This window comes from Harpia harpyja, chromosome 22 (assembly GCF_026419915.1).
Source record: "Harpia harpyja isolate bHarHar1 chromosome 22, bHarHar1 primary haplotype, whole genome shotgun sequence".
NCBI lineage: Eukaryota > Metazoa > Chordata > Aves > Accipitriformes > Accipitridae > Harpia > Harpia harpyja.
The window spans coordinates 12,027,767-12,049,360 of record NC_068961.1 but is presented as its reverse complement, the minus strand read 5'-3'; the positions used below and the strand labels follow the sequence as shown (position 1 = coordinate 12,049,360).

The window sequence follows — 21,594 nt, the reverse complement described above, 5'->3', positions numbered from 1 at the left end:
AACACTAAACAGAAGGCAGCCAGAAAAACCTTGGCAACTGTCCCTCTAGGGTTTTCCCCATTTTAACCACAAAGAAGGGAAATGACGTGACCTCTCCCTTCACTTTCTCTTCTTTTTGTATTCTGTTCTCAAAAGCTTTCAGTCAGCTGGAGTATGTTAACTCTTCATCATTTTTAGATATACAGAGGAAAATACAGATCTGTTCTATCTGTATGCCAAAATGCGGTTGAAATTTAAACACAGGAGAACAAAAATGCTATGGTCTGCTTAGTGAAAACTGCTATAAGGAGAGTAAGCGTATCTTGTGAAGGGGAATTGCCACAGAATAAGGGGGTCAGTCCTGCTGTATATAAATGTATACATATATGTGTATATATATAGATGTATTGTATATATATGTTCAGGCAATGTTTGCATTCTATGTTGAAGTGGCTTGTATATCAGCAGCAACATACATCTCGCTGTTTGTGAGCCCATACTATAAACTAACCTATTAAAAGTTAAATTGTAGTATTTTTTTAAGGATCACCTCTAGAAATGTTTCTGTAAATACATTTCAGGAAAAATATCTTCCTCTGGCCAAAACAAGACTGAGTTACCAGAGCTTACCCTCTTCAGTACAGTTGGCTGGGAGATGGCAGTTTCATTTCAAAACTGAAGAGATTTTGAAATTTATTTCCTTTCCACACCGAAAAAACAACAAAACTTCCTGAGTGTTTTCTCAAAATGGAATTGCAATAAGTATGCAAAATTAGATACTTTTCTCTCACTCATTTGAAATAAACAAAATCCAGCTAATCCTGGACCTAAGAAATTTTCCTCTCTAGAGCCTTGCTATAATTCACCTGTCTTGGAAACAGTCTGGCTCTGACAAAAATGGGTAGTTTGATGGAAATACAGTCAGCTGAAAATTTTCCTACCACCTCTAGTATGGGTCTCAGCAGTGCTGTCAAAGCAAGCTGTACAAATAAAAGACATTTCAGTAACCAAGCTTAAATCAGACTTTTTTCCCCTGAAATTTTATTTGGATTAAACAAGTGTTTAATTTAATTTCAAATATAATGCCCCCTCTTGCTTCTGTGAATTACCCCCCTGAAAAGGTAAAACCAAACTTACATAAAAATTGAATTAGATTTTAAATAAAAAAGGTTTCCTTTTTTTCCCCCAGATGAGACTGTTTTATGAATGTGGCCCCAGACAGAATTTCTCAGTGAATGAAGTATATGTCAAAAAATGTCCAGTGCTGTCTTGCAGAGATAATGCATAAAGGGGAAGAAGCAGCGCATGCTTGTGCAGGTAGAATTTTGTTTACATGAAATCCCTTTTCATCAAGCTCCGATATTTCCACTCATGTTATGTTTTAGTTGATATTTTACTTGTATTCTTATTATCTCCACCAAGCCAAACATCTTCTTCGATAAGTCATCTGAATTTACAAATAGCTTCTGCAGCAATTTGGAGTTTAGACTTTGAGTTAGAGAGGTTCTAGTGGAGAATGGAAAATTTCATAATATGAGCAAACGAGGAAAAAAAACACTTGAGGAAACAGAAAACTTACAGAACATCTGCAGGGTAGCTATCTTGACTCTCTGCAGAGAATCATCTAGAACAGTCTCCTTGCAAAAGGATCAGGTGCTCACATCTTTCATTTTTTAATATTCTTTCCTTAAGGGCAGGCACTGTGTCAGACATATTCTTGTCTATATGCTGGATACCCCACTACAGTTTTAGAGTCAGCAGCAACAAGTATTGCTCAGAAAGCTCTCAAGGCTGCCAAAGCAGAGCCAACACAGAGATTTTTTCAGTTATATTCTAGCCTTGAGGCAGCAGCTTCTGAAAATTTCTTACTAAAAATGGCATAAGAAATAATACTCGTAATCAAGAGTAGTTGTACCAAAGGAAATGGAAGATTTTACAAGAGCTGAACAAAAATGTAGATGTATAAACAACATCTCTGGCTGCTGATTGCTGGAATGTCTTATGCGTATTACTTCTTTTTTTAATTTATTTTAATATAAGATGTCTCTGCATACACTTCTTGGAAGTTCAGATTCGATACTGTCAAGCCAAAGCATATCTTGGAAACATACAGCACTGGGGGTGGGAGTACAGATGTTCAGCATCATTCAGGATCCAGCCTGCAAACTCAGGCATTTGAACACCAGCACATGTTTCACTGTTGTGCTTCAACAGGTGGTTCTCCACTCAGTGCAGCATATCTGCTTGCTATTTCAGGTTCAGGCAGCAGTTCAGACTGTCCAAGTTCCTTCTTTCTTTTGTGTCTGGAAGGGTGCTTGCATGCAGCTTCTGATCAGACCACAGAAGGTATTTTAACACGTTTGTCTTAACACAAAGACACTTTATTAATTCTTTAGCTCCCTTAGGTATTCCTATGATGTTCAAAATTTTGAGCAAATGATGGTCTTCTCCTGATAAAATACCTACTTTCAGACTGAGATCAGATGGGGATTAGTCAGGCCAAGAGGAATTTGCATTAAAAAGTTGCCACTGATTAAAAACATTGAGGATTAGATTAAATCTGGAAAGCAACTTTTACAAAATTGAGAGCTACTTTTTTTGATATTGAGGATAAAATCCAGTCCCCTGCTCACAGTTCACACACTGCCCTCTGGAGCAAACAGAGGTCTGAGAGCTCTGGCTTTCCTCTTTTTCCTGCTTCTTCATATCCTTTGCTCCCAAGGTGATTTGTAGGTGTCACAAGTGAGCAGATCTCTGTGCCTGCCGGTGACTCCCACCAAGCTGATGGAATTCTTGGTTGTCTTGTTAGGCAGTTTTCGATTCTATTGGGTTTGTGTGGCAAGGTTTTGGTAGCGGGGGGGTTACGGGGTGGCTTCTGTAAGAAGCTGCTGGAAGCTTCCCCTATGTCCAACAGAGCCAATACCAGCCGGCTCTAAGACAGACCCACTGCTGGCCAAGGCTGAGCCCATCGGCGATAGTGGTAGTGCCTCTGGGATAACATATTTAAGAAGGCAAAAAAGTTGCGGGAGACATGGAAATGGCAGCTGGAAAGAGGAGTGAGAACATGTAAGAGAAACAGCCCTGCAGTCTCCCAGGTCCATGAAGAAGGAGGGGAGGAGATGCTCCAGGCGCCGGAGCAGAGATTCCCCTGCAGCCCGTGGGGAAGACCATGGTGAGGCAGGCTGTCCCCCTGCAGCCCATAGAGGTCCACGGTGGAGCAGATCTCCACCTGCAGCCCGTGGAGGACCCCACGCCGGAGCAGCGGGATGCCCGAAGGAGGCTGTGACCCCGTGGGAAGCCTGTGCTGGAGCAGGCTCCTGGCAGGACCTGCGGACCCGTGGAGAGAGGAGCCCACACTGGAGCAGGTTTGCTGGCAGGACTTGTGACCCCGTGGGGGACCCACGCTGGAGCAGTGTGCTCCTGAAGGACTGCAGCCCGTGGAAGGGACCCACGCTGGAGCAGTTCGTGAAGAACTGCAGCCTGTAGGAAGGATTCACACCTTGGAGAAGTTTGTGGAGAACTGCCTCCTGTGGGAGGGACCCCACACTGGAGCAGGGGAAGAGTGTGATGAGTCTTGCCCCTGAGGAGGATGAAGCGGCAGAGACAATGTGTGATGAACTGACCGTAAACCCCATTCCCCGTCCCCCTGCGCCGCTGTGGGGGGTAGGTAGAGAATCCGGGAGTGAAGTTGTGCCTGGGAAGAAGGGAGGGGTGGAGGGAAGGTGTTTTGAGATTTGGTTTTATTTCTCATTACCCTACTCTGGTTGATTGGTAATAAATTGAGTTACTTTTCCCAAGTTGCGTCTGTTTTTGCCCGTGATGGTAATTGGTGAGTGATCTCTCCTGTCCTTATTTCGACCCACGAGCCCTTTGTTATATTTTCTCTCCCCTGTCCAGCTGAGGCGGGGGAGTGATAGAACGGCTTTGGTGGGCACCTGGCATTCAGCCAGGGTCAACCCCCCACATCAATCAATAATTTTTGCACTCCAAGATCAATGCAAAGGGCCTTTGTTAGGGGCGAGTCGAGCGGCTACTGGCTCATTGCCCACTACTGGACCAAGTCCCATTTCATACACCAGGGAGGAAATGCAGACCCATAGTTTGTTCTTTACCACGGTGTGCTTCCTTTCTAATGAACTCTTTTGGTTAGTTGGAAGTAAGATGAATGAAGAAAAAACCTTCCCAATCTCTGCATCTGAGACACAGAGAGGACTCAAATTATCTCAGGTGACTAGGGAATATGTACAGTGATTCATAAACAATGACGAGATAGGGTCAGGAAGAGAAAACAATGCTCAACAGCTACCTTGGACCAATGCTGGATGGCTTTGGCATTAGACTCCTGTGTCTAGCCAGCTAAATTCTGCAAAACTGCTCTATAAAGAAACTTTTCTTAAGCAGTGCTTGTTATTTCTGTTACCTAATTTGCACATTCAGCAGCACACTGTAGCTGTTATGGAGCAGGTCCTGTATTTCTGCAAATGGCAGCCAGCTGCCTTTCATCTCTGCAAATTTCTTTGCAGCTTATTTATAAACCATTTGAAGGCTGACCTAATGCTCACTTAGCACAAAATAAACCCTGGAAACATGTGGTGGCATAAAGCTGCCAAGTCAAACACTTACTGCATTTTTGTAGAAGAAATACAGCACCATGTTGGCGAGTCGGGAATAACACCAGTGGCCATGAACAAGCAAGAGCTTCTCCAAATGCCGGAACCTTGGGATTGCAAAGTCACTTGCCATCACCGCCTTTAATGAAAGAAAAGTTGGAATCATTATTGTAAAGTGTCACTTTCAAAACCAACAGTGAATCTAGTCATCTTCTCGACTCATACAGCCAATGGAAATTGTACTGATGAAGAATGAAATCCATTACAAAGAATCTGAAATGCAACTATTGCTGCACTGATTTGGAATAACCGTGAGCAAACCCAGAAGCTTGGCAGAACATGCAAGGTGACCCGGTCCTCGCCCAAAGGAGATTACAGTCTGCGTTCCAGATGGTGACAAGCAGCAGCAAAAAGTGAGAGGTGGGAGAATGGCTGGCAATTGCAGTTGCATGAGCATGAAGGCTCAGGGCCTGCGTGTGAACATCTTGGTGGCTGTAACATCTTTCTCTGTAAAAACTACAGGGTACTTACAGGGCAAAATGAATTTCCAGAGAATAAAATAAGAAAAGCACAATTAAGTGGTTGCATCATAATTACTGGACTTTGAAATACAAAACAATGAAAATATTAGTTTTAATTACATTTGCAATCCTGGCTTATAAAGTTTACTGAGCTGCCTGAGATATCAGTATTTTGACGGATTTTTAAAAACGCATGTTTCCGAAAACTGCCTATGAAAATATCACACTAGATGAGACTCCTCTGGGACTGTGCAGACTGACAAATCACCCAGTTTCTCTCTACTTCTGACTAAAATTCAGGGTACTGTACATCTAGATGAGACCTTCTTGTAAATGATGGTGCTATCACAGTTGTTTCATGGTTTTCCTTATTCTTAGGATCACACTAAGATTTCATTTAATATTATTTTACATTTCCTTTTCTATTTTGGTATCACCTTTCTTCTCACAGTTCAGCAAAAACATGAGGAAAGGTGAAAACCTCCAAAGGAGCATTGTCTTCTTTACACTCTGCAGGGTGTATTTTGGCTGTATTTTAAAATGAGAGACATCTTTCCTTTTAATTTTTCGCAATTCCCTTTCTTGGTAAATCATCAAAAGTGCTCAATTTTCCCAAGTAAGTGCTTGTAGAAGCTGTTAAAATAAACTCTAAAACAGTATGCAAGAGAAGGTGTAATAATGTAATTTAAGCAGTAGATGTATATAAGCATTGAGATATTTTTTAATCTGTTGACACATCCTGGGATTTCTCAGGTACTGAGATATACTTGTTATAACCTCCCTGCACAGGATAGTCTGACTTGTCTTGCAGACATAGAGCTACCTTGCAGTTTGAGGGGAATAGGGCTGTGTTACATCTGCTTTCTTGTCCTCCACCCCATCTCAGACTACTCCAACGTTAAAACAAAACCGTTAGCTTCTTTTCATTTGTGCTTCTAACATAGTACTTCACAACACATTGTGATAAGTGTAGGGGTTTTTTTCTTTTTTGTTGCATTTTGATTACAGTGAGGAACACAGCGAGGAAGATAGTGTTATCCAATTACATTTGCATGTTTATTTCACCTCAAAATATCCCCTTGATTTTCACATTTTTATTTTTTTCCTCCAGCTTTTTCACAGGAAAAAGTGATTCATGCTCCACATGCTTCCACAGAATGTGGAAAGAAAATAAATCAGAAAGTATTGCTGTTTTAGCATCTAAATGCTCAACGCCTTCTGAGTACCTGCATGTGTAAGATTCTGACAGTTGTTTACAGTAAAGAGGCCTGTACAGTTCCTTAGGACCTTGCAGCAAAGGAAGGGATCTATAAACATTTTCCACTCTGTTGAACTTTTATTTAGAAAAAACCCAGGTACTTTAATGGGTTAATGATCAAATAGCTTTCAGATTTGAATACACCTGCAAAAGCCAGGGGCATTTGAGGACTGGTTATTGGAAGTGTATGAGCTCAACTCAAAGTGGCATAATTGGGAGAGGAGTAAAAAAAGTGCTATGAGCACTATATGCCTGCATTAGGAAAAAAAGTGATCTGAATTAATACATAGGTGATAGGAGCTGGTAAGTTCATAAGAGATGGTAAGACCTAAGGAGTTTGGGGCAGACTTTTTTGAACAGATAGGCTTGGAGGGGACCCCACAAAAACAGTCTCCTCTGGGCTTGAGCCTGGACTGCCTGCAGAGTGATACTGCAGAAGTTATGCAAAGCTCTCGGAGCCTGGTGAAGGCTGTGGAACAACAAATACACTTGGTATCAGCTTAATCCAAGACTTCCTTTTCTCCTGCCCTGTCCGGCCATCAAAGTCACACTCATAGGGTCTATGGCTGGGATGCCACATGCACAATAAATATCTGAATATTTTTGTGGTAGCTTCTTTCCAGTCTAATTTACAGCTGCTAACAGTTTGGAGAAGCATTTTTAACGGATTGCGGGCCTGCAATCTGTCTGTTTGAAAAGCGCCGATGGACATCCATTTGCCCTGGAGATTACTTTGACTGAACCCACTGGATGATTACAAGAAGGAGAACAAGTGTAATAGCTCTGCTGGGTCAGGCTGAAGCCCATCTTCCCTAGTATCCTGCCTCCAACAATGGCCAAGAGAGCATGCCTTCAGAAGAGCATATGAATAAATAAGAAAAACTTCTACTGACTTTTCTCCAGAGTACTGTCCTAGCTTCTGGTGATCTGCACATCAGAACATGCACAAAGTTGACATCTGATTTCATATTAAATTTCAGTTAAATTCAGTTAAATTTTTGTTTCATAAATTTGTGTGTTGACCCAAATAAATTACAGCATTCATGAAATCCCATGGAATAATATTCTATAGCCAACTTGCACACTGTGTGAAGGAGGCCCTTCTTCCCTTTCAAGCAAAACATCCAGCCAGTGTTGCAAAGAATTCAAGTGGGTCAGAGAACCATACACCAGTAACTAAGTTAAGGAGCATGCTTATCTGCTCAGGTCCTCAGGATGGAAACACTTCCCATCTTCTCTGAAAAGCTCTTTCACATATACTCAGCTACTCTATTATCTCACACAATCAGTCTGCACCCACCCCAAATACAAGGTAGGTTATGAAAACGAGGTATCTTCCTCATTCTCTGTGTCTTACTGCCACGTCTGATGCTAACAATGCAACTGAACTGCACTAGCAGTAGAGTAATAGATAATACATCCTATACATATACATCCGCTCTTCTGGGGATGGGAGAAGTTCCTCTTATACAGTCGTAAATACAGTAATGACAGGCTGAACACATCCAAAAGACTACAGGGCAAGTCCCCTTATCTTGCTGTTCCCTGTGGCAGGAAATGGGGAGAAAACCAAGACTTGGAAGAGTGTGTAGAGAGCAAAGGGCTGCAATTTTCTCTTTCTTCACTGTTCTTCTGTCTGAATAGGCTGAGTGAGTGAGATGTGTGGGTGGCTGGGCTAGGGGTCACCACCACACCACGCAAATAAGCTGCATCAGCTGGATGGGCTTGTGCAGCTACTCCACAGGAGAAGTATACCCAAGCAATCCAGGAGAGAGGAGAATAAAAGCCAGAATAAGGTAAACTTTTTTTTCCTAAATTATACATAGCTGAGCTTTTTTCATCCTTTAAACCAGTATTTAATAAATGACTTCTTAAAACATATTGCTTAGAGGGATCTGGTAAGTTGAATTTTCTGAGAAGGTAGCGTGTTTAAACTCACCACAGATCTGAGAACAAACACAAGCTCAAACTCAAGCCGAAAGCATCCTTATGACACACAACTGGCACTCCTGAGCACAACTTGCCACTTCTCCTTTATTTGTGTTGGCTATCCAAAGGCAGCTTGGTCAAGCTGACATATGGGAAATACCTATTTCACCCTTTCATGGGAGTGCTTTTCACTGAACGAGCAACATTACCTGCATGCCTTCTTGACCAGAGATCCCCACACCAACATCTGCCACTTGGATCATGCTGACATCATTAGCACCATCACCTAAAGATGACAAGATACAGTTTTATTGTCATTAGTAGACCAGGAACAGTTAGCAGCAGCAAAGCAAAGGAAAGCCCGTTGTTACTGAGTGTTGGCTGAGTATAGCAAAGGAGATGTGTACTGAGTGTTGGGTGAGTATAGCAAGGGAGATGTGGGGTAGGAAAGGATCCATCTTTGGAATATAAGGTTCAAAGCTTGGCAAAGCTGCCAAGACATTCATATCTTTGTAGACTTTTTTTATCATGCAAAAGTAAAAATAAAACAAACCCCTCTTTTTTAAGAAAGACCTAAAATTCCAAGTATCTGGCCTGAAGTGCACAAACGCTAAAACACTGGAAGGCTGAGAATGAGCTTCCCAATACTTCTGCTTCCTGATTAACTCTCTGCCTGCAATCAGGTATGACTAAGAATGAAATGTGCAAGGAGGCCTAAAGCCAAGGAGAATGTCTACAGAGTAAAAAATACAATGAAGTTAAAAAGCAGATGAATTCTTGACTCGGGTTGACCAGTCCGAGATCTTTAATACACCCATCACAGGCAGATTTAACTGGAATGGTTGCACAGTCACCATCCCTTGCTCTGCTTCCAATCGTGATACCACAAATGATAGGTGCCATAGAAAGGATACCAGAATGGGACATGTATCTACTTCTTAACCTCTTAAATTGCACCCAGTGTGCTAGTGGAAAATGAAACTGTATTAGCCGATGACAATACACTTGGTTTTAAACATCAGTGGCTACGGCATACATTCACACCTCACTCCAGTTTCCCTGCTGTTGGCACATATAAGAGTGGTATCTGCTTACCTGACAAAGCTGATGTTTTTGTGACTGTGCGAGACAACCCCAAGTTAGCTCATGTTGATTAAAAGGGAGGATGTATACAGCTAGGCTTTTAAGGCAGAGCAGGAGCTTGAGTTCAACTCACAGGCTTGAGATGCTCAGAAAGAATGAAAACACAAGCAGCCCAGTCTCCACTAGTGCTTTTAAGCATTCTGGATAATTCACACTAACCACCCAGACATTTTTGACAACATATGCAAATGATTATGTCCACAGTCAGTCAGCCAAAGATTCAGTACGAGGAAGGCATATTTGAGCTGATATAATATAGTGAGCATGAGCATTACTATAATCAGCACACATTTGGTGATGTGGACATCACAGGAGTCTGGCAATTATTATATGTACTTAGGATTTCTCATGGGGTATGTCCAACCCACATGTGTTGCTGCTATGATTAACCAAGACAGATAGATGAAAGTGTGTTTGTGACAAAATATGCTGCAATCATGTCTTGTAATGCAACGTGAGCCTAAACTTGAGATAGGGAAAGAACAGCTGGTTGACTTTTCCTATGTAAAAACCATGCAAACATGGAAGAGGCTGCCAGGTTTAAAACAGGGTGACTGAAAAATCTCCCCTTTGCCAACTAAGCGATTAGCTGGGAAGAAGTGAAAGAGGTGGCACAATGCCAGTCATAAACCCATTCTCTATACTGACAAGGCCAACTCATATCCGCTGTATGGCTGACTTGTGATGAAAAACGCAGAACCATGAGTTTAAACATGATTGGATGAAACAACACCGAGCACAATGTTGTTCTGTGTAATACAGTGATTGGAAAATGGTGTTCTGCACAGCATCAGCTAGCCCAATTCTTCACAGCTGTGTTCGGACATGCCAAAACCTCATAGCATACCTAGGTCCTGATTACCTAACTTCTGTAGGAAGAAATCCCAAATACTACTCCAGAGTTCTATCTTGGTTTTGAATAAATATGTTAGAGTAAATATGTTAGAGTTGTCTGACACATTTTCAGGCAAAACTGGAAGGCTACTTGAGTTGTGAGGCAGCTGGAAGGGTCCCATTGCAAGTCAAAAAATCAAAATTCTCAAGGCACAGTATATATCAAAGCAGGCTAGTTTAAACTGAGATATTTACCTATTGCCAAGGTCATTGCTTTGAGTTTGTCTCTGACTAGTTTCACTACCATGCTCTTTTGGAGTGGGGTAGAGCGACAACACAGTACTGAACGGCATCGCTTTGCTAGTGCAAGAAATTTATCTTCTAGTGTAGGTTCCAGGGCATAAGCTAGAGTCCTTCCATCAATCACTAGGCCCAAGCTGGAAAGCACAGGGGAAGAGGGTGGATAGAGAGGGGTGAACCCAACAGTCATGTTTCCAGCAGCTTCGTCTATTGTGGTGTTTGAAAATTTAGACTCTACACATTGCAGACACTGTTCCAGCAAGACAGCACATGTCTCCTGAAAAAAAAGTCAAAATAAATATGCTTGAGAGAAAAGAACATGTATTCAAACATTTGTGTTTGCTGTATATTTAGGCATAAGGAATATGGGGAATGTGTTACATTTGCTGCACTGTTAAAGTTTTAATTTCTAATAATCTTTTCTATTTGCTCTAAACACTTAATTCTTGCAGAAGATATGACAGCAATGAGGACTCAAAAGACTTAAAATCTAATTCCTCTTTAACACGCAGTATTGTATGCTAAACTAATTTCTTTTAGCTCCTTCTCAGAATAACAGTGCTGGGAAATGATATAATCGGTATCAGTACCAAGTTAAGTATGGTGATGAACACCATGTACACGCCTACAACTCAGATCAAATAGTTAAAGGCCAATTAAAGGTTATTTAAGCTGAATTCTCTCTCTAGCCATACTCAACTAAAAGACGTAATATATGAACTTTTAAAATGAAATGTCGTTGGTCTTACAGCAAAGTATGACAAAAAAGAAAGATCATGGAAAATCAATTTACCAGTTCAGTTGATACACTCAAGAACGGAAAATGCTGTTATCTTTTCTTCCTTTTCGAAAGAAATTGGAGCTGGATACTGCTGGCCTACCTCTCCTCTGCTGATCTGAAGTCCAATTTTATCAACCCATTAAAGGACTATAGCACTATCAGTCTGGTTCCTTGTATGTTAGACCGTATCAGTAAACTCTTTGTGACTGCTTGCAACAAGTTGAGCACAGGAAAGATCAGTAATTCAGAAGAATTAGAAAAGGTCTGTTAGGAAGCAAGGCATTACTTTAGATGTGGTTTTCGGACTCTCAGTGTTAGCATCGAAATTTAAGTATTGCTTCTACCGCCAGAGAAAAAGCCACCTGAGAAAACATGAATGACTGCGTTATCTAAATACTACATTTCAGTGGTGTAAAATAAAGCACAAATTCTCAATAGGTAATCAATTGTTTTCTTCCTCAACACATGTTTAATAACAGGTTGCTTCTGGAGACCCATTAGTGCCAATAAGCAAAACCAGGGATGTTTTGAGAATCCATACCAAAGAAAGGCATTTATGCTGCTATGGCATATTTTCATTCACGGAGCCCACTACACACAGTTACATATCTTCAGTAAGTTTATGATACATGACACTATGACTTAGAAGCATGATTCACTGAAAAGTATTCAAAGAAATGTCCTACCTGAAAATTATGAAGGAAGCAGGAAAAGAAGAAACAAAAGAGAGGGAAAGGAAAAAAAAGCCATCAAACTTTTAATTGTACAAGTTGAAAATAAAGCAAAGCTAGTTCACAAGTAAACTTGTGTATTGGATCTGCTTACTGGTGATTCAGCATTCAAAGTGATGATTTCTTCATCATGATCTAGTAGCTTGCAGGCATATGCAATATTAACAGCTGTTTCCTGCTTGTCTCCAGTAAGAACCCAAATCTGCAACCCAGCTTTGCGCAGGTTTGCAATGGTTTCCGGAACACCATCTTGCAAACGGTCTTCAATGCCAGTTGCACCTAAGCACATAGAAAAAGCAAAATATTCCACATTAAATGAACACTTAGGGTTCACATGAAATTGTAAGCTTGGATTTTTCAAAAAACCCCAGAAGTTTTATTGAGAATTAGCTAAACTACCAATGGTTGCAAGATTCGGGCAGCCTTTTTGGGGTATTGAGAAAGACGAGCGGAAAGTAGATGGGGTAAACATCTGCATCAACAGCCAACAACAAATCCAGAATTCAAGACTTCAACAGAAATCTGATGACACTTCTAGTCTCAGAAGTCCACAATGCTGATGTATCTTTGCTCATTGTCTCCCCTCCATATCTTCACCATTTCTTCTGAATCTTGCTAGAGAAGATATTGTTGCTTCTAGGAGATCGTTTCAGTTCTTAAGGGTCTTAACTGCCTTTCCTCAACTAGAAGATGCTGGGTCACTAGAGATTTCTCCCTTTTGAAGGGGAATGACAGCAGGACTGCAGCGTGGCAACAGCACATTAGGCTGCAGACATAAACCTTTTCCTGCCTTGTTGCTGCTTTTTGCTCTTGCAGAAAGACACTGGTTGCCAAATGAGATATAGCAGAGAATAAATCATAAATCTGTTGGCCATGATGTGAAAATAAAATGTGGCTTTTTCATGCTTTCAATGTATCTTTCTACCTCTTTATAGGAGACTGAGTATCTTTTCTATGCTTTCATAAATCAATAGAGAGAGAGACAAGATTTTCAAATACTGTAGCAAAAGCCGCTCAGGACCAAGTTCAGTGTCACCACTGATACATCAGGGCTCCACTGAGTTTCAGAGAGGCTTCAATGTGAGGAAATGTGAGCCCTCACTACTAGAGAATGAGGAGGCGACATGCAAGTTACCTGAACAACAGGGAAAGCAAAGTAAACTCTCCTCAGTTATTTATTATTCCTATGGTTGTTCCTTGAAAAAAACATTTTAGCAATAGAAGTCCACCTGAAGTCTGAGCACCAGTCACGTAGGTGGAAACACATTCTTAGGGCAATGTCGGGAAAGCTATTATTATCCAAAAAGTGTACAAAGGAAATGATATTCCTTTTCCAGACTCACTTTTTTATTCCCATAACCTAATCATAACTGATAACTGCAAGATACAAATCACGGCATGAGGTTCTTGGAGAATGACTGAATGCGTAGTTTACTTCTGGCTAGAGCTCACTTATTTGTCCAGCAGTTCAATTTCACTTTTTTTTTCCTCCCCCGGGAGTGCAGCCAGAGCCAACAGGCACAACCACGGTGGAATCTTCCTGATTAATGTGGTCCAAATTAGTCACCTCATGCTCTCCTTTAAGTCAGAGGAGAGAAACAGACACTTCAAGGGCATCATTCATCTAATCCTAAAGTGGGTATCTAAGACCAAATGAACTGCACTTTCTTTTTTTGTCTCTCCATTGGTTATATGGGGAGCCTTAGAGATCTGTAGTGGATAAATCAGAAGCTGGGTGAGGTGGATCTCATCTCCCAGAGACAGGCATGTTGGCAGTTAGTGAAGGTTGTTATCTCCAATAGTGTTATGGCTGTCCCAGTTTCTTTGCCAGAAAAAGCAGTTGGATGCTTGGAGTAATAGTGAATATATATACATTTTAGGATCTCAGTGCTTTCAACATCTCAACTCAGCAGAGGAAGAATATGACTTAGTTCTTGGAATACATTTTACGTACACTGATTTGAACTGCATCATTATGAAGTACTGCAATCTTCTTCCACAGAATACACAGGCCCTGAGTGCATGTGCTGAACCTGATGTATATGAGAGTTGATGCCTCTCACAAATGCAGTTTATGAACTTTGCTTTATGGGTGTCTCTGGTGCCCCTGGAGTCATGGAAGTCTCTGACATGTTGAAGTGGCACTAAGCTAATGAAATTCTGTAGACAGTTTGGGCCAACTCCTCCTCCTATTTAGAGCAGCAGTTCCCATTTATGATATTGTGTCAAATTCATCCCTGGTATCACTCCACTCATTTCACTAGTGATAAAATGATGGCAGGAGCAAGGAAAACAGGGTATATCTGTTATGTTAATTATATCCCATTCCTTTGTGGTGCTGCACATGACAGCCATGACAAAGTCCAAAAGAAGCCAATTTCTGTACTGTCAGAAACCATTTAAGGGAAAGAACGGATTTCATAGCCAAACTTTCAGAATTTTTAACACATTTTAATTTCATGTCCAGCTCTCATTTCATTACCTAGCAGATGCAGATTCTTCTCTATCCGCAGTGCTGACTGAAACAGAAGTTCTTCACGATTTTCAATAGAGGATTCTGCTTCTAAATGACTTTTTAACCAACAGGCATACTCTTCCTTGCTGAGTACCTATTAAAAAGAGTATGTGAGGACACAGTCAACGTGATGCAGAGGCATTCATACTTTATTGAATAAAATGAAAAAGAAGTTATGAATCAAGAACAACAAATTAATAAATGCCTTCAGTAATCTTTGTCGAGACTCTCCTTAAAAGCAAACTAAGACTTTGCATTTACTCACTCTTTTTGCAATACAGAGGGTCCGCAGCCCATCTACAGCATACAGATTAAGGTAATTCTGGGTTTTGCTTTGGATTTTTTTTTGATGTTTGCCCCGAGGGTCATCTAGATAAGAGTAAAAAAAGAAATTAGTGATTGAAAACTAACAGCAGCTGAATGGCCTCAGAGAATAAAATCTTGTCTACAGTACTCACTGTACCAACACTTTATAACTGATACTTTTAAAGAGCTGCTGATGTCTCCTGGGAAACTCAAGTAAAACATTCCATTTAGAAAAAAAAAAAATCTTGTCTTTTTGTTCTATCTTTTCTGTCTTCTCTCTTCAAAAGTCATTATGAAAGTATGTTAGAAAGACCTTCTTTTTCTTACTCCTTAAGTATTTGTTTGGCCTGAATGCTTTAAGAAATCATGATAATCTTCACAGCAAACAATGTCAGAAAGAGAAGTATGATTTCAAATACACTACTAACAAATGCTTCTCCACATCTCATCATGTGCAGAAAAAACGACACTTAAAAATAGCACTTCATTTTCCCCCAAGGTTAATATCTCAGAAGAACCAGAAACAGTGCTCTGCTTTGTATGTCTAAGTGTACGAAGGTACTTCTGTTACTGCTGTACTGATACTACCTATTGGCCTGAGTCAATGCAAGAAGTTCTGGGTATGACTGTGATTTCATTTAGAAGACAATTTACACTTGTGAAGACCTCACAGCTAGTTTCTACCTTGAATGCAGCAGCACAACTTCCACTTAGCTTTACTCTTCACTTAAAGCCATGTGTAAGAACTCAAAATCAGGACTGAGCATCTGTTCCTTTTCTCTTTTTAGCTGGGATTGGTTCAATGTGCTCACATTGTGTTCAAAAAAGAGTAATGAATATGATGGTAACACATTTTGTTCCATCTCTCTACCTGAAATGATGTCTTCAAAAGTTAAAAACAGGTGATACGCATCTTTTTTATCATCTAGGATCAAGACAGGTTCATGTACAATGTACTGTAGTAGCAATCTTAAATAATATGAATTGCAGGGTTAGTACTAAAGTAAATGTACAAGCTGGTAAGTAAGATTGGAACCATTGAGTGAGAATGACCAGTACCTTATGGCAGGTTTTCCTATTCCCTGATGTTATATAATTTTTTTTTCTAAAGTCTGCATGTTTTTTGGGAGTGTAGAATAATTTCAGAATTATAATTTTGTAATTGGAGCTGTTCCTTAATGCAATATTTGTGTTACTGGTACTTGCACAGTAACCAGTCAGAAAGTCAGGTGAACACCACTCATCACCAGAAGTCTGACCACCTGAAGAGACCTACTACATATGATCTCAGTTCACCATTGGATGTGCTCACATCTCTCAACTGACCATACTGAGAAACTACAGGCACTATACCCTTATATTAAACACTTAATACAGGTATCTAAATTAGATGACACAGATAGCTTACTGTTTATACTTTTTGCTGCCCATTTTCCCAGTGTGCATTCATACCCAATTTGATCTTGCTATGTGACCACGTATATACATGTCTATCTGTCTGTCTATAAACTCACAGAGCATTCAGCACTTTCATATTTGTACAGCAGCACAGTGTCTAACCAGGCATTCAGAGGGTCCAGCACAAACATGTACAGGTATTGATGTTGTAGGAAGGAAGGAGCTGGGAGCTTGGAATCCCAATATTCTGGGTTTTGTTCCTGTTATCTCAACCATGTATCAGCACATTTTACTCACTGTATAGCTATTTTCTCACCTTTAAAGACTGTCCTATCCTCTCTAGGTCTGTAAAGCTGGGAGTGTACAGACCCAGTTGTTCCTAAAGGAATCCATAAAGACAGTGGTATTTCAAGCATTCCTTCATTTTAGTTCTATCTCTGATTAAGGTCATGTGGTGAATACTGGTAGGGATATTCTGGTGGGCCTGTCCACCTATCTATTAATGTTACCTATGCTATCACTATAGATTTCCTCAAAGCGTCAGTACAGATATGTTATTCCAGAAGAATATCCCTACAAATATTATTTGCAACTGGAAAGCCCCTTCTTACACTATAGCTTGTGGCTCCGACAAAAACACCACGAGGTTCCTTCAGAAGCTATTAAACCAGCTCACAACAAGATTCAGCTGCAACATGAAGTAGAAATGTGCATATACTAAACTGGCAACCTAACAGTTTCATTTAGCTTCCTTTCTATTTGTGCATGATAATCTTTTTGGCATATGTGACTTGGCTGTGTAATATAAGAAATTTTTTTCTGGGACAAATACTGCAGCAAACCTTCTTGTAGGCTTCTTGTATTAGGGAGTCAGCTTTTTTAACTTTAAAAGAATAAAGTAGGCAATCACTCTTTCTAATTTATTGTTATACATTACTATTCCAGAAAGAAATGCCATATTTCGTGCATATCTCCCACAAAACTGTGTTATGGGAGTGGCTATTTGTCACCCACTGATTTCAAATGGTGCAAACTTGAATAGGTGCTTAAACACACCAAAAGTCATTCCTATCACTTTAAGTGTTGTTAATCACTTCAGATCTGTCTGAGTGCCATAGGCACTAATGCAGTGATCACAATGTTAAATGCTTATACCACCTCCAATGAATAAAGACAGTAATTCTCTACAAGTAGAGATGTGCACACCATTTTCCACGTGAATTCTCAATTCCCGTGTGGAAAACTGTATCTCCCTCCTCCACCAGCACATCAATGAGACCTAAACCCCTTCTAGCTCTTCATGTGCCTCATCAGTCCTGCCCTGAGATTCATCTTGTGCTCAGAAGTTAAAAGGAGGAAAGGAATCTCTTGCAGACAAAACTCAGTTGTGGAGATTCTTTTTAGCTGGGATGCAGTGTTTATGCTGAGCAGTGTGACCACGTGCACCATGGAAGTGAAAATCAGCAAATACGTCTTCTCCAGAAGAATGATAGAGTGCTAGTCATGTTCTGCTTGCTTCACTTCCTTCCATAATCGCAAGCTGCAGAAAGCCAGCCCAGTCGTTGTTTTCTCAATGACTTATGTTCACAGTTCCTGTGTGAGTTGGTTATTGACTCAAACAGTGACTTTATTTATGAACATGGTGACTCTTGAGATAAAGTAAAAACAATACACTCTCGGGAATAATTTCAAGGCTTTTGGAAATATCTGTAAAGCTATCAGAAAACGTCGCGTTTCACAGTCTCAACTAGATATACAGGCAGAACAAATTGAGTCAATTTTAAGTTTTGAAGTTTATGGCGATTTCTGATTTTCTACAAGACACAACTGAAGCTACAACATAATACATTTGCTTCTGGCTCTTCCTCATGTCATATTCTAAAATGCTCTTCCTCCCAAACAAACAGGACATTTATGTCTGATAGGACCCAGTCATGCAATGTGATGTTAGAGTTGGGAGATTAGGGACACAGTGTTGCCTTAGTCTTTCAGTCTAAGAGCACAAGTACCACAAAGTCTCAAGATGCACGCTTGACTGGTGTACAATTTACATGTCCCTGAGGCACTAAGATAACAAAGAGCAAGCACTGGGATTAGCTGTCATGTCGATTCACTTATTGGTCAATTCCTTGAAATGATAAGTGCCTGAATTCTTGTAGTATTACATCTCCTCTCACAGTCATGTTCCACCATCACCAGAGAACAGGATGAAACCACCAGCAGGTCCTGCAGTATAGATAATAGCCACAGCACAAATCTTCTGAGGCTCCCTCTACCTGGGGAATACCTCCCTGTAATGGGAAAAAGATGCCATTCCCTCAGGAATTGACAACATATCCACTGACATTACGATACTGCAGGCAGAGACCACGAATTCAGTTCCAGGAGTGAAGCCGCTCATGAGAAATGTCAAACTTTTTCAGACAGATCCGCTGAAATGTACAGAATTACTGAAGCCAGCAGTGGCTTAGAGGGCTAGAAAACAAGGGAAACTGCTTATGAGGTTCTAGTGGCTGCACTTTACATTGCTTGCAAAAGCAAAATATACTAAAACTCATAGTTCAATTTGGGCTAAAAAAATAATAAAAAAAAAGGCACAATTTCAAAGCCACTTCCAATTTGCCTGCTTGTAAAGATGGTGGAATGGCTGTATTTGTCCAGCTACAGAATCTGCTCACTGCCAGCACCGATCCTCAGGAACTTCACTCCCCCTTCACTGATATATACCACCTTTCGTAATGTTGCTGTTTGATTTCTAACTGGCCTTGTTGGTTTTACCCAGGTGGGTCCTAGATCTGCCTGGAATTTGCCTGAAAATTCCTTGATCCATTGAGTCTACTGTGAACAGACACAGCAGCTGCAAACATAGTCTGTTATATGGTGACAAAATATTTGAGACTTGGCATAAAATAATCTTTTCTTTTTAATGCCCAGTTCTCATTCTGAGAACTCATTTCCAAACATTATTTTCTACGTATGTGTATTGGTTTTGTGTGGCAAGGTTTTGGTAGCGGGTGGGGTTACAGGGGTGGCTTCTGTAAGAAGCTGCTGGAAGCTTCCCCTGTGTTCGACAGAGCCCATACCAGCCGGCTCTAAGACAGACCCGCCGCCGGCCAAGGCCGAGCCAATCAGCGATAGTGGTAACGCCTCTGTGATAACATTTTTAAGAAGGAAAAAAAGTTGGGACGGCGGTATTCGGCAGCCGGAGAGAGGAGTGAGAACATGTAAGAGAAACAACCCTGCGGACACCAAGGTCAGTGAAGAAGGAGGGGGAGGAGATGCTCCAGGCGCCGGAGCAGAGATTCCCCTGCAGCCCGTGGTGAAGACCATGGTGAGGCAGGCTGTCCCCCTGCAGTCCATGGAGGTCCACAGTGGAGCAGATATCCACCTGCAGCCCGTGGAGGACCCCACGCCGGAGCAGGTGGGTTCCCGAAGGAGGCTGTGACCCCGTGGGAACCCCGCGCTGGAGCAGGCTCCTGGCAGGACCTGCGGATCTGTGGAGAGAGGAGCCCACAGAGCAGGTTTTCTGGCAGGACTTGTGACCCCGTGGGGGGCTCACGCTGGAGCAGTCTGTGCCTGAAGGACTGCACACTGTGGAAAGGACCCATGCTGGAGCAGTTCGTGAAGAACTGCAGCCCGTGGGAAGGACCCACGTTGGAGAAGTTCGTGGAGGACTGTCTCCCGTGGGTGGGACCCCACGCTGGAGCAGGGGAAGAGTGTGATGAGTCCTCCCCCTGAGGAGGATGAAGCGGCAGAAAATAACGTGTGATGAACTGACCGTAAACCCCATCCCCGTCCCCCTGTGCCGCTCGGGGGGGGGGTGGTAGAGAATCCGGGAGTGAAGTTGTGCCCGGGAAGAAGGGAGGGGTGGAGGGAAGGTGTTCTGAGATTTGGTTTTATTTCTCATTACCCTACTCCGGTTGATTTGTAATAAATCAAGTTAATTTTTCCCCAAACTGAGTCTGTTTTGCCCGTGACGGTAATTGGTGAGTGATCTCTCCTATCCTTATCTCGACCCACAAGCTCTTTGTTATATTTTCTCTCCCCTGTCCAGTTGAGAAGGAGGGGGAGTGATAGAACAGCTCTGGTGGGCACCTGGCATCCAGCCAGGGTTAACCCATCACAGTATGTTATTAGAAATTCTCAGTACTACAAATTCTATGTTAGTACTTCGGAGGGAAACAAGCTTCCACAGATGCTCTATATACCTTCTGTGATATCAGATCTTTACTAGAAAATTATTCATGAATACTTTGTTGTTAGTTAAGAACAAGTTGTTCTTAATTTTTTTGGCTCAGCTTTGATTTATATGGCTGTAAACCGAAAACTAATGCCTACATTTTTCAGTATTTCATTAAACTAAAATTACATAGTATAAGCCTTTCACAATTGTTTACTCCAACTAATGTCAAAATAACCACAAAGTCAATGCATTAGTGAAACATGGGAAGTACCTCTAGCACTTTTGGGCTCTGTCCATTCATACTGGCATAACCTTTAAACACTGGATTAAATTCAGTGTTGAAAACATGGTAAATTAGATGCAAACTGAAACCTGTGTGTCTCGCCTAACTTCTGAAAGCTTACAGGGTTCTTCTTGAATCCAACTGATTACAATTAGCAGCTATTTAAAGTTGTCCCTGTTTCATGAGACATCTGGGTGCTGGAGAAGTTCTCCATGCTTTTAGGGAAGTACCCCATGTTCACAGCTACATATCTGTTCCCTGCTAGTCAACTACATATCTGAAGCCAAGATTTCTTGTCTGAACAGCATCTCTCCTTCTTTTGCCACAACCTTTCTGTTTTGATGGCTGATCGATTCACAGTGGCCTTTAGCATTATAGTCAAACCAACATAAATGCGTTGATTTATGCAAATGTATTGCAGCAAAAGGACGTAAAGATTCACAAATGAAACAGAGAGGGGAGCTGCAATAGGAAGTGCTTGGGTTTCATATAAAATACTCAAATAGCTAAGCACTGCGAGGCAGTTTTTCATGAAGAAATGTAAATTGCTTTGGCAGAGTTTCAAGAAATTCCTTCAAAATAAAGTTTGCTAGTAGAAGATCTTATACAGAAATTAATTTAACTCATTCTTGCAAGGTGAGGAACCAGTCATTTGTTACGGAAAATTTGCTATAATAACAAAGTTTTATAAAAGAAGAGAGATGACTGCCGTTCTACCATTCCCTATATTCACGACAAAAGCAGGCAGGTCTACTTGCTAGAGAAGGTAATAAGATATGATGAGTTTTTCAGCAGTTAACCAGAACTGCCTCCCTCCCTCCCC

General features: G+C 41.2%; 1 protein-coding gene across 2 annotated transcripts in view; it reads right to left on the bottom strand.

Annotated features, from left to right (window-relative positions):
• Positions 1-21,594, bottom strand: part of ATP10A (ATPase phospholipid transporting 10A (putative)) — a 118,304-nt gene that overhangs the window by 6,098 nt on the left and 90,612 nt on the right. Inside the window, exons 11-16 of one of the 2 annotated variants that reach the window (XM_052773979.1) lie at positions 14,867-14,970; positions 14,569-14,695; positions 12,181-12,365; positions 10,530-10,851; positions 8,507-8,583; positions 4,603-4,728 (exon numbers count right to left, since the gene is read on the bottom strand). In XM_052773979.1, coding sequence (XP_052629939.1) covers positions 4,603-4,728; positions 8,507-8,583; positions 10,530-10,851; positions 12,181-12,365; positions 14,569-14,695; positions 14,867-14,970 — 941 coding nt within the window. Of the gene's footprint in view, positions 1-4,602; positions 4,729-8,506; positions 8,584-10,529; positions 10,852-11,377; positions 12,042-12,180; positions 12,366-14,568; positions 14,696-14,866; positions 14,971-21,594 lie in introns of those variants that run through there. The other variant, XM_052773980.1, reaches the window with a different exon arrangement.